This window comes from Oncorhynchus nerka, linkage group LG24 (assembly GCF_034236695.1).
Source record: "Oncorhynchus nerka isolate Pitt River linkage group LG24, Oner_Uvic_2.0, whole genome shotgun sequence".
NCBI lineage: Eukaryota > Metazoa > Chordata > Actinopteri > Salmoniformes > Salmonidae > Oncorhynchus > Oncorhynchus nerka.
The window spans coordinates 11,236,881-11,250,251 of NC_088419.1; the positions used below are offsets into that span (position 1 = coordinate 11,236,881).

The 13,371-nt window shown below is 47.3% G+C and overlaps 1 protein-coding gene across 1 annotated transcript in view; it reads left to right on the top strand.

Moving 5' to 3' along the window:
• The window catches only part of LOC115107453 (uncharacterized), an 86,322-nt gene that overhangs the window by 42,486 nt on the left and 30,465 nt on the right, over nucleotides 1–13,371 (top strand). Inside the window, exons 7-11 of the mRNA XM_065008607.1 lie at nucleotides 1,125–1,212; nucleotides 4,511–4,572; nucleotides 4,661–4,749; nucleotides 9,404–9,533; nucleotides 9,794–9,940. Of these exons, the coding sequence (XP_064864679.1) occupies nucleotides 1,125–1,212; nucleotides 4,511–4,572; nucleotides 4,661–4,749; nucleotides 9,404–9,533; nucleotides 9,794–9,940 (516 nt within the window). The remainder of the gene's footprint in view (nucleotides 1–1,124; nucleotides 1,213–4,510; nucleotides 4,573–4,660; nucleotides 4,750–9,403; nucleotides 9,534–9,793; nucleotides 9,941–13,371) is intronic.

Genomic DNA, 13,371 nt, shown 5'->3' on the forward strand with positions numbered 1-13,371 from the left:
GAGAGAGAGAGAGAGAGAGAGGGGAGGTGGAGAGAGAGGAGAGAGAGAGATGAGGTGGAGAGACAGAGAGAGAGAGAGAGAGAGAGAGAGGAGGTGGAGAGAGAGGAGAGAGAGAGGAGAGAGTGAGAGAGAGAGAGAGAGGAGAGAGAGAGAGAGAGAGAGAGAGAGAGAGAGAGAGAGAGAGGAGGTGGAGAGAGAGAGAGAGAGAGAGGAGGTGGGAGAGAGAGGAGATGGGGAGAGAGAGAGAGAATGAGAGGAGAGAGAGAGAGGAGGTGAGAGAGAGAGGAGAGAGAGAGGAGAGAGAGAGAGAGAGAGAGAGAGGGAGGAGAGTGAGAGAGGAGAGGAGAGAGAGAGAGAGAGGAGGTGGCGAGAGAGAGAGAGAGAGAGAGAGAGAGGAGGTGGAGAGCGAGGAGATGGAGAGAGAGAGAGAGAGAGAGGAGGTGGAGAGAGAGAGAGAGAGAGGAGGTGAGAGAGAGAGAGAGAGGAGGTGGAGAGAGGAGAGAGAGAGAAAGAGAGGAGAGAGAGAGGAGAGAGAGAAAGAGAGGAGAGAGAGAGAGAAAGGAGAGAGAGAGAGAGAGAGAGAGAGAGAGAGAGAGAGAGAAAGATAGATAGAAAGATAGAACGAGAGAGAGAGGAGGTGAGAGAGAAGAGAGAGAGAGAGAGAGAGAGAGAGAGAGAGAGAGAGGGGAGGGGAGACTAGAGAAAGCAAGGGGTGGAGGAGGGGAGACAAGAGAAAGATAGAAAGAGAGAGGTGGTGGAGAGAGAGGAGGGGGAGAGAGGAGAGAGAGAGAGAGAGAGAGAGGAAGGGGGAGACAAGAGAAAGGGAGAAATACAGAGGGGGTTGAGAGAGAGGAGAGAGAGGCTCTGGTCACCGTCAGGGAGTGAGAGAGAAAGAGAGGGGGTGGAGAGAGAGAAAGAGAGAGAGGCTCTGGTCTCCATCAGGGAGTGAGAGAGAAAGAGAGGGGGTGGAGAGAGAGAAAGAGAGAGAAACTCTGGTCTCCATTAATGATCAACCCCTTCATTAGTCTTCCATTAGTCCACCTCCCTTCCTCTTACCTAATCTGATGGTCAGTTGAGCTCTACTGCTGTCATGGTGACAGTGTTGTCTTCTTCTCCCTGGTCAGGTCATCAAGCTGCTGGATGGTAAGCGTTCCCAGGCTGTAGGGATACTCATCTCTAGTCTGCACCTGGAAATGAATGACATACAGCAAGGTGAGTGGCATTATCAAGCCCTTGATTAGGTGAATCAGGTGAGCTTTTCAGGGTTACAGCAACATTGTGACATGTCTGGTGTCCCTGGGGTGAGGTTTGAAAACCCTGGCATGTACTGTGTACCTAAAATCATCTCTGAGAAGAAGGGTGCGTACTCTCTCTACCCTCTTTTTTAAAAGCTTAATTTTAGAGATTCAATAGAGGCCTTTATCCAAAACTATTACATAAATAGTAGCTAAATGTCTATGTGGCACATGTGGGATGCGAACCCACGACTTAATCTAAGATGACACAAGTAACAGTTTACACATACAGAATATTCAATATGTGTGGTCTGTGTAGGACTCAAACCCACACTCAAGCACTAGTCTATGTTCCAACCAAGTGAGTCATCTGAACCACAACTTAAAGTCTGACTCTGGACCCCTCTACCCTGTATCTGACTTCAGACAGACAGACAGACAGACAGACAGGCAGGCAGGCAGACAGACAGGCAGGCAGACAGACAGACAGGCAGACAGACAGGCAGGCAGACAGACAGGGACAGACAGACAGACAGGGACAGACAGACAGACAGACAGACAGACAGACAGGGACAGACAGGGACAGACAGACAGACAGACAGACAGGGACAGACAGGGACAGACAGACAGACAGACAGACAGGGACAGACAGGGACAGACAGACAGACAGGGACAGACAGACAGACAAGGACAGACAGGGACAGACAGACAGACAGACAGACAGACAGACAGACAGACAGACAGACAGACAGACAGACAGACAGACAGACAGACAGACAGACAGACAGACAGGGACAGACAGACAGGGACAGACAGGGACAGACAGACAGACAGACAGACAGACAGACAGACAGACAGACAGACAGACAGACAGACAGACAGACAGACAGGGCCTAACTCCAACCACCACCAAATCTCCATTCAGCTGTACTGTAATACAGTACATATCTGATCTAGTCAGACCAAGGATCATCAGGATAAACGGTGCATTCTGAACGTTTTCAGACCCCTTGACGTTGTCCACATTTTGTTACATTACAGCTTTGGTCTAAAATTAATTAAATAAATGTTTTTCCACATCAATATACAGACAATACCCCATAATGACAAAGCGAACAGTTTAAAAAAAACAAAAAACAAAAAAAAAACAGAAATACCATATTTACATAAGTATTCAGACATTTGTTATAAGACTCGAAATTGAGCTCAGGTGCATCCTGTTTCCATTGATCATACTTGAGATGTTTCTGTAACTTAATTGTCGTGAATTCAATTGATTGGACAGGATTTGGAAAAGCACACACCTGTCTATGTAAGGTCCCACAGTTGACAGTGCTTGTCAGAGCATTATCCAAGCCATGAGGTCGGAGGAATTGTCCATAGAGATCCGAGACAGGAATTTCGGGAAGGGTACCAAAAATGTCTGCAGCATTGAAGGTCCCCAAGAACACAATGGCCTCCATCTTTCTAAAATGGAAGAAGTTTGGAACCACCAAGACTCTTCCTAGACCTGGCCACCCGGCCAAACTGTGCAATCGGGGGAGAAGGGCCTTGGTCAGGGAGATGATAAAGAACCCAATGGTCACTCTGACAGAGCTCCAGAGTTCCTCTTTGGCGATGGGAGAATCTTCCAGAAGGACAACCATCTCTGCAGCACTCCACCAATCAGGACTTTATGGTAGAATGGCCAGATGGAAGCCACTACTCAGGAAAAGGCACATGACAGCCTACTTGGAGTTTGCCAAAAAGGCACCTAAAGGACTCAGATCATGAGAAACAAGATTATCTGGTCTGATGAAACCAAGATTGCACTCTTTGGCCTGAATGCCAAGCTTGACGTCTGGAGGAAACCTGGCACCATCCCTACGATGAAGCATGGCGGTGGCAGCATCATGCTGTGGGGACGTTTTTCAGTGGCAGGGACTGGGACTGGGAGACTAGTCAGGATCGAGGGAAAGATGAACTGAGAAAAGTACAGAGAGATCCTTGATGAAAACCTGCTCCAGAGCGCTCTGGACCTCAGACTGGGGCGAAGGTTTACCTTCCAACAGAACAATGACCATAATCACACAGCCAAGATAATACAAGAGTGGCTTCGGGACAAGTCCCTGAACGTCCTTGAGTGTCCCAGCCAGTCCAGACTTGAACCCGATCGAACATCTCTGGAGAGACCTATAGCTGTGCAGCGACGCTCCCCATCCAGACAGAGCTTCAGGGAATCTGCAGAGAAAAATGGGAGAAACTCCTCAAATTCAGGTGTGCCAAGCTTGTAGCGTCATACCCAAGAAGACTTGAGGCTGTAAGCCAAAAGTGCTTCAACAAAGTACTGAGTAAAGTGTCTGAATACTAATGTAAATGTCATATTTCAGTTTTTTATTTTCAATACATTTGCAAGAAGTTTTAAATACCTGTTTTGGCTTTTTGATTATGGGGTATTATGATGTCATTATGGGGTATTGTGATGTCATTATGGGGTATTGTGATGTCATTATGGGGTATTATGATGTCATTATGGGGTATTGTGTATAGATAGATGAGAGGGGAAAAAAAAACAATTTAATCCATTTTAGAATAAGGCTGTAACGTAACAAAATGTGGAAAAAGTCAAGATGTCTGAATACTTCCCAAATGCATTGCTTTTGACCCTGGCCAGGCAGTGCACTATATAGGGAATAGTGTGCCATTTGGAACATATTCTGAGTTACCATTTGAATTGGGAAAGACAGTACCTTAAGGGGAAGGAATCTACACTGTGGGTCTCTTTGGTTTCTGTGGCAGGGAGCAATTAGTTTCCCAGAAGTGGAGAGTTTTAGATTTGGTGTGTGTGTGTGTGTGTGTGTGTGTGTGTGTGTGTGTGTGTGTGTGTGTGTGTGTGTGTGTGTGCACGCGCGCATCTGGCCCTCACACACCTCTCACCAGCCCAACATTGATCATATGGAGACAGACCTTGTCCACTGGGATATCATAGATATATCAGTTTCAGCAGCAACTTTAAGAACAGGGAAACATCCATGTTCTGTTGAAATGTTTAATCTGATCCAGTCATGTTGGATTTCAGCTCTGTGAAAGTACACCTTTGGGAATCGTGTAGGAGAGTTGGCTTCAGTTTTTTTGTGTGAAAAAAAATCTTACAATTACACCTACAGCCTCCCACCAGTCGTAGAAATACCCTTATGTGACCCCACAGGCCGGTAGAGATGCAATTCACTGTATACTGTGTATCCATCCATGCACTACCTTCGCTTGTGACTCAATTAACCTGTTTACTCCTGTAGCTGTGCTGACGGTGGACAACTCCATCGTGGACATGGAAACCATCCAGGCCTTATATGAAAACGTGAGTACCACTCCTTTCTTGTCTTGTCCTTTTTTTTTGCCTTTTGAGCTCTCTTCAGTTTGTTAAGTGTTGTTTGATGCCCTACCAGAGAGCCCAGCCCGATGAGCTGGAGCAGATAACGAGACACTACCACACTTCAGAGGAGGAACTGATCAAGTTGCTGGACAAACCTGAACAGTGAGTGTTCTCCTTTCCCTTCTCATCACCTTTTTAACTTTCTGTGGAGGGTGATAGCTGGGGAAAACCTTGTGAGTAGCTCCACCTCAAGACACCATCTCTACGTCAAGACATCATCTCCACCTCAAGACACCATCTCTACGTCAAGGCACCTTCTCCACCTCAAGGCACCATCTCCACCTCAAGGCACCATCTCCACGTCAAGGCACCATCTCCACCTCAAGACTCCACCTCAAGGCACCATCTCCACCTCAAGGCACCATCTCCACCTCAAGGCACCATCTCCACGTCAAGGCACCATCTCCACCTCAAGGCACCATCTCCACCTCAAGACACCATGTCCACCTCAAGACACCATCTCCACCTCAAGGCACCATCTCCACCTCAAGACACCATGTCCACCTCAAGACACCATGTCCACCTCAAGGCACCATCTCCACGTCAAGGCACCATCTCCACGTCAAGGCACCATCTCCACCTCAAGGCACCATCTCCACGTCAAGGCACCATCTCCACGTCAAGGCACCATCTCCACCTCAAGGCACCATCTCCACCTCAAGGCACCATCTCCATCTCAAGGCACCATCTCCACCTCAAGGCACCATCTCCACCTCAAGGCACCATCTCCACCTCAAGGCACCATCTCCACCTCAAGACACCATGTCCACCTCGAGACACCATGTCCACCTCAAGACACCATCTCCACCTCAAGGCACCATCTCCACCTCAAGACACCATCTCCACCGCAAGGCACCATCTCCACGTCAAGGCACCATCTCCACGTCAAGGCACCATCTCCACATCAAGGCACCATCTCCACGTCAAGGCACCATCTCCACGTCAAGGCACCATCTCCACCTCAAGGCACCATCTCCACCTCAAGACTCCACCTCAAGACTCCACCTCAAGGCACCATCTCCACCTCAAGACTCCACCTCAAGGCACCATCTCCACCTCAAGGCACCTTCTCCACCTCAAGGCACCATCTCCACCTCAAGGCACCATCTCCACATCAAGACACCATCTCCACGTCAAGGCACCATCTCCACCTCAAGGCACCATCTCCACGTCAAGGCACCATCTCCACGTCAAGGCACCATCTCCACCTCAAGGCACCATCTCCACCTCAAGACTCCACCTCAAGACTCCACCTCAAGGCACCATCTCCACCTCAAGACTCCACCTCAAGGCACCATCTCCACCTCAAGGCACCTTCTCCACCTCAAGGCACCATCTCCACCTCAAGGCACCATCTCCACATCAAGACACCATCTCCACGTCAAGGCACCATCTCCACCTCAAGGCACCATCTCCACGTCAAGGCACCATCTCCACGTCAAGGCACCATCTCCACCTCAAGGCACCATCTCCACCTCAAGACTCCACCTCAAGACTCCACCTCAAGGCACCATCTCCACCTCAAGGCACCATCTCCACATCAAGGCACCATCTCCACGTCAAGGCACCATCTCCACGTCAAGGCACCATCTCCACATCAAGGCACCATCTCCACCTCAAGGCACCATCTCCACCTCAAGGCACCATCTTCATCAATGCCTCTTCCCACTCAGGAGGCTTAAAGATTTGGCATGGACCTTCAGATCCACAAAACGTTATACAGCTGCACCATTGAGAGTATCTTGACTGGCTGCATCACCGCTTGGTATGGCAACTGCTTGGCATCCGACTACAAGGCGCTGCAGAGGGTAGTGCGTACGGCATAGCTGGGGCAAAAGCGTCCTGCCACCCAGGACCTCTATACCAGGTGGTGTCAGAGGAAGGTCCTAAAAATTGTCAAAGACTCCAGCCACCCAAGTCATAGACTGTTTTCTCTGCTACCGCACAGCAAGTGGTACCAATGCACCAAGTCTGGAACCAACAGGACCCTGAACAGCTTCTTCCCCCAAGCCATAAGACATAGTTAGTCTGGGTAACAATTGGTTAACTATTTAACTATATGCATTGACCCTATTTGCACTAATTCTTTTGACTCATCCCATATCCTGCTGCTACTGTTTATTATCTATCCTGTTGGCTAGTAGCTTTATCCCTACCTATATGTACATACTGGATCTAACTCAATTACCTCGTACCCCTGCACATCGACTCGGTACTGGTACCCCGTGTATATAATAGACAAGTTCTCATTTCCCATTGTGTATTTATTCCTCTGCATTGATGGGAAGGGCCTGTAAGTAAGCATTTCACTGTTAGTCTACACCTGTTGTTTATGACGCATTTCACTGTTAGTCTACAGCTGTTGTTTAAGAAGCATTTCACTGTTAGTCTACAGCTGTTGTTTAAGAAGCATGTGACAAATAACATTTGATTTGATTGTAACTGTATGCATTGTAACAAAACGGTAAAGTAGGAAGTAAAAGTAGGAAGTGTACCAATCAATATGTGCTGTGATTTGTTGGTTAAACTCAACTGACATTCCAAAATATACATTTAATTTCATGAGCCACATCAGTTGGCATCATATGAATGAAAATGTTTATTTTACCATGAAAATAATTGCCACACAGTACCAGGCAGCATAGACTCCACAACGGTTCACCCCAAAAAATCCCCTTTATAATAAAGCATTCTATGCATCCTTGCATTTGCAGACTTACTGTATGTAAGATATACCACATGATCAAAAGTATGTGGACACCTAATCGTCGAACATCTCATTCAAAAATTATGGGTATTAATATGGAGTTGGTCCCCTTCTTTGCTGCTATAACAGCCTCCACTTATCAGTGAAGGCTTTCCACTAGATGTTGGAACATTGGACTTGCTTCAGCCACAAGAGCATTTGTGAGGTCGGGCACTGATGTTAGGCGATTAGGCCTGGCTCGCAGTCGATGTTCCAATTCATCCCATAGGCGTTCGATGGGGTTGAGGTCAGGGCTCTGTGCAGGCCAGTCAAGTTCTTCCACACCGATCTCGACAAACCATTTCTGCATGGACATCGCTTTGTGCACAGGAGCATTGCCATGCTGAAACAGTAAAGGGCATTCCTAAAATGTTGCCACAAAGTTGGAAGCACAGAATTGTCTAGAATGTTATTGTATGCTGTAGCGATTTCCCTTCACTGGAACTAAGGGGCCTGGCCCGAACTATGAAAAACAGCCCTAGACCATTATTCTTCCTCCACCAAACTTTACAGTTGGCACATTGCATTCCGGCAGGTAGCGTTCTCCTGGCATACGCCAAACCCAGATTCATCCATCACACTGCCAGATGGTGAATCGTGATTCCTCACTCAAGAGAACGCGTTTCCACTGCTCCAGAATCCAATGGCAGCGAGCTTTACACCACTCCAGTCGACGCTTGGCATTGCGCATGGTGATCTTAGGCTCGTGTGCAGCTGCTCGGCCATGGAAACCCTTTTCATGAAGCTCCAGACGAACAGTTCTTGTGTGCTCGATTTTATTCACCTGTCAGCAACGGGTGTGGCTGAAATAGCCGAATCCACTAATTTGAAGGGGTGTCCACATACTTTTGTGTATATATAGTGTAGCTTACTATTCCTAATGTGATGAACAGATTGGATAGTCATAAATTCGTCGAATAAAATATCTAATTTACTGTTCAATGCAGCACGTAGTGACGTAGAGTAGGTCTAAGCTTTATCACATATGTTTCTTCTCCTTTCTTTGCATGGGGAAACATGTGCTCTTTTTCTAAACACATTTCATGCAATTCTACTGTAGTTGATATGGCTGGAGACATTAGCGGAATCATTTTTACAATTATTTGACCCAAAAAAATGACAGGGTAGCCTACTCTGCTGACACTGAACCACAGATCAATAGAAAGGATGTTGTCGGATTCATGTAATTAGCATATGTGGCGGCAGGGTGGCCTAGTGGTTAGAGCGTTGGACTAGTAACTGGAAGGTTGCAAGTTCAAATCCCACTTTCCTAGTTAAATGAAGGTCAAATAAAATAAATACATATGTGAAGGGGAGACACAAATACAAATTGACGTCCATCTAACCTGGAGGAGAATATTATTATCCAAAAACAAATCTTCAAGGGCCACTGAGCCAACAATGATAAAGACAGTCAAGATGTCCACTCACCAGGGATATATATGCTCTCTGCTGGTGCCAATAAGACAGGCTCATTCAAAAGTTGAGAATTTTGATAAGTTAAATACAGATTGAAGTCTTTTCATTGTCATCTCTTTCCAGCAGGAGCCATTTGCTTTCCAAACTATGTTTTCCTGCGATTGTATTTTAAAATATTGTGATATGCCTGGCTGGGCTTCTCTATCTTTCAGTGACAGTCACAACTCAACAACCATCTATTTGCCGTTCGCGGTCCAAATTGCCGATCCTTCAGACTAACTGATTTAACACAATAAACAGCTAATGATCCGGTGTAGTAGCCAATTTTGAATGATTGTATTTCTGTATAGGGTATTTAAGCTCTATAATTTTGAATGATTGTATTTCTGTATAGGGTATTTAAGCTCTATAATTTTGGCAAATGTAATTCAATTTACTTTATGGGAAGCTTAGCTTAAACGGTTATGATGGATATTTTATTTTCAAGACGGTCTTCATCCGTAACCGTCGGTTATACAGTAATTCTGCCAGCCCTAAACTCTAATGTAACTTCCATCATGTCTTCTTCCTGTCTCCCTGTGTTGTCTCTAGGTTCCTCTATGAGTTATCTCAGATACCAGACTTCCCAGGCAGAGCTTCATGTATCATCTTCCAGTCTGTCTTCATAGACGCCATCGCCTCCGTACAGCGGAAGGTTGACATCGTCTCTCGCGTCTGCAAGGTAGTTCCAAGATAATAAGGAATATTAAGAGATTCCCGATTCCCTACCAGATGAATTGAGGAGCTTGCTGTGCTCATTTAAACACACATTCAAGCCTATGTGTCAGGCCTCATTTCCATGGTCTATTTCGGTGGCTCGGTAACAGAGTAACCACAGGAAGCGTGTGTCCTGTACACCACATTGTTCAAAAGAATCTGTAGTGTTCTGAAGTGCAGTCAAAAGTCTCTAAGTTAACAGGAGGTTGGTATCTCTGAATGTAGGATCTGTTGGAGACCTCCAGTGTGAGGGAAGTAATGGGTCTGGTTCTAGCTCTGGGGAACCACATGAACGGGGGCAACAGGACCAGAGGACAGGCTGACGGCTTCGGGCTGGAGATCCTGCCCAAACTGAAAGACGTCAAGAGCAGGGTAATGAAGTCTCAACTCTACAGTATTGTAGTGACTTTAGTATCATTCCTAACAACCTCATGTAAAAAGGTTCAAACCCCTTGTTGTAATGGCTAAAGTGTTGGACTGACAATCATAATCACAGAATAGTGTACAATCAGATTAGTGTACATTGTAACCCAGTATACACACATACCAAGGTTTAATTATTAGTTCGTCTTGTACACATTCACAGCTAAATGCTGTTCCTCTCCAGTACCATCCAATAGCATCATTTTTAATTTTACCTTTATTTAACTAGGTAAGTCAGTTAAGAACAAATTCTTATTTACAATGACGGCCTAGGAACAGTAGGTTAACTGTCTTGTTCAGTTGACCCACTTTGTCAGCTCAGGGATTTGATCTAGCAACCTTTCGGTTACTGGACCAATGCTCTTACCACTACGCTACCCGCTCTAACCAGTAGGCTACCTGCTCTAACCAGTAGGCTACCTGCTCTAACCACTAGGCTACCTGTCTCTAACCACTAGGCTACCTGCTCTAACCACTAGGCTATCTACTCTAACCACTAGGCGTCCTGCTCTAACCACTAGGTTACCTGCTCTAACCACTAGGCTACCTGCCCTAACCACTAGGCTACCTGTCTCTAACCACTAGGCTACCTGTCTCTAACCACTAGGCTACCTGCTCTAACCACTAGGCTACCTGCTCTAACCACTAGGCTACCTGCTCTAACCACTAGGCTACCTGCTCTAACCACCAGGCTACCTGCTCTAACCACTAGGCTACCTGCTCTAACCACCACTAACCAATAGGCTACCTGCTCTAACCACTAGGCTACCTGCTCTAACCACTAGGCTACCTGCTCTAACCACCACACTACCTGTTCTAACCACTAGGCTACCTGCTCTAACCACTAGGCTACATACTCTAACCACTAGGCTACCTACTCTAACCACTAGGCTATCTACTCTAACCACGAGGCTTCCTGCTCTAACCACTAGGCTTCCTGCTCTAACCACTAGGCTTCCTGCTCTAACCACTAGGCTACCTGCCCTAACCACTAGGCTACCTACTCTAACCACTAGGCTATCTGTTCTAACCACTAGGCTACCTGCTCTAACCACTAGGCTGCCTAACCACTAGGCTGCCTGCTCTAACCACTAGGCTACCTACTCTAACCACTAGGCTACCTGCTCTAACCACTAGGCTACCTGCTCTAGCCACTAGGCTACCTAACCACTAGGCTACATGCTCTAACCACTAAGCTACCTAACCACTAGGCTACCTGCTCTAACCACTAGGCTTCCTACTCTAACCACTAGGCTACCTACTCTAACCACTAGGCTACCTGCTCTAACCACTAGGCCACCTAACCACTATGCTACCTGCTCTAACCACTAGGCTACCTGCTTTAACCACTAGGCTACCTGCTCTAACCACTAGGCTACCTGCTCTAACCACTAGACTACCTGCTCTAACCACTAGGCTACCTGCTCTAACCACTATGCTACCTGCCCTAACCACTAGACGACCTGCTCTAACCACTAGGCTACCTGCTCTAACCACTAGGCTACCTGCTCTAACCACTAGACTACCTGCTCTAACCACTAGGCTATCTACTCTAACCACTAGGCTACCTGCTCTAACCACTAGGCTACCTGCTCTAACCACTAGGCTACCTACTCTAACCACTAGGCTACCTGCTCTAACCACTAGGCTACCTGCTCTAACCACTAGGCTACCTGCTCTAACCACTAGGCTACCTGCTCTAACCACTAGACTACCTGCTCTAACCACTAGGCTATCTACTCTAACCACTAGGCTACCTGCTCTAACCACTAGGCTACCTGCTCTAACCACTAGGCTACCTACTCTAACCACTAGGCTACCTGCTCTAACCACTAGGCTACCTGCTCTAACCACTAGGCTACCTGCTCTAACCACTAGGCTACCTACTCTAACCACTAGGCTACCTGCTCTAACCACTAGGCTACCTGCTCTAACCACTAGGCTACCTGCTCTAACCACTAGGCTACCTGCTCGCTCTAACCACTAGGCTACCTGCTCTAACCACTAGGCTACCTGCTCTAACCACTAGACTACCTGCTCTAACCACTAGGCTATCTACTCTAACCACTAGGCTACCTGCTCTAACCACTAGGCTACCTGCTCTAACCACTAGACTACCTGCTCTAACCACTAGGCTATCTACTCTAACCACTAGGCTACCTGCTCTAACCACTAGGCTACCTGCTCTAACCACTAGACTACCTGCTCTAACCACTAGGCTATCTGCTCTAACCACTAGGCTACCTACTCTAACCACTAGGCTACCTGCTCTAACCACTAGGCTACCTGCTCTAACCACTAGGCTACTTAACCACTAGGCTACCTGTTCTAACCACTAGGCTTTCTACTCTAACCACTAGGCTACCTACTCTAACCACTAGGCTACCTGCTCTAGCCACTAGGCTACCTAACCACTAGGCTACATGCTCTAACCACTAAGCTACCTAACCACTAGGCTACCTGCTCTAACCACTAGGCTTCCTACTCTAACCACTAGGCTACCTACTCTAACCACTAGGCTACCTGCTCTAACCACTAGGCCACCTAACCACTATGCTACCTGCTCTAACCACTAGGCTACCTGCTTTAACCACTAGGCTACCTGCTCTAACCACTAGGCTACCTGCTCTAACCACTAGACTACCTGCTCTAACCACTAGGCTACCTGCTCTAACCACTATGCTACCTGCCCTAACCACTAGACGACCTGCTCTAACCACTAGGCTACCTGCTCTAACCACTAGGCTACCTGCTCTAACCACTAGACTACCTGCTCTAACCACTAGGCTATCTACTCTAACCACTAGGCTACCTGCTCTAACCACTAGGCTACCTACTCTAACCACTAGGCTACCTGCTCTAACCACTAGGCTACCTGCTCTAACCACTAGGCTACCTGCTCTAACCACTAGGCTACCTGCTCTAACCACTAGACTACCTGCTCTAACCACTAGGCTATCTACTCTAACCACTAGGCTACCTGCTCTAACCACTAGGCTACCTGCTCTAACCACTAGGCTACCTACTCTAACCACTAGGCTACCTGCTCTAACCACTAGGCTACCTGCTCTAACCACTAGGCTACCTGCTCTAACCACTAGGCTACCTACTCTAACCACTAGGCTACCTGCTCTAACCACTAGGCTACCTGCTCTAACCACTAGGCTACCTGCTCTAACCACTAGGCTACCTGCTCTAACCACTAGGCTACCTGCTCTAACCACTAGGCTACCTGCTCTAACCACTAGGCTACCTACTCTAACCACTAGGCTACCTGCTCTAACCACTAGGCTACCTGCTCTAACCACTAGGCTACCTGCTCTAACCACTAGGCTTCCTGCTCTAACCACTAGGCTTCCTGAGGCAGAAGACAGACACAT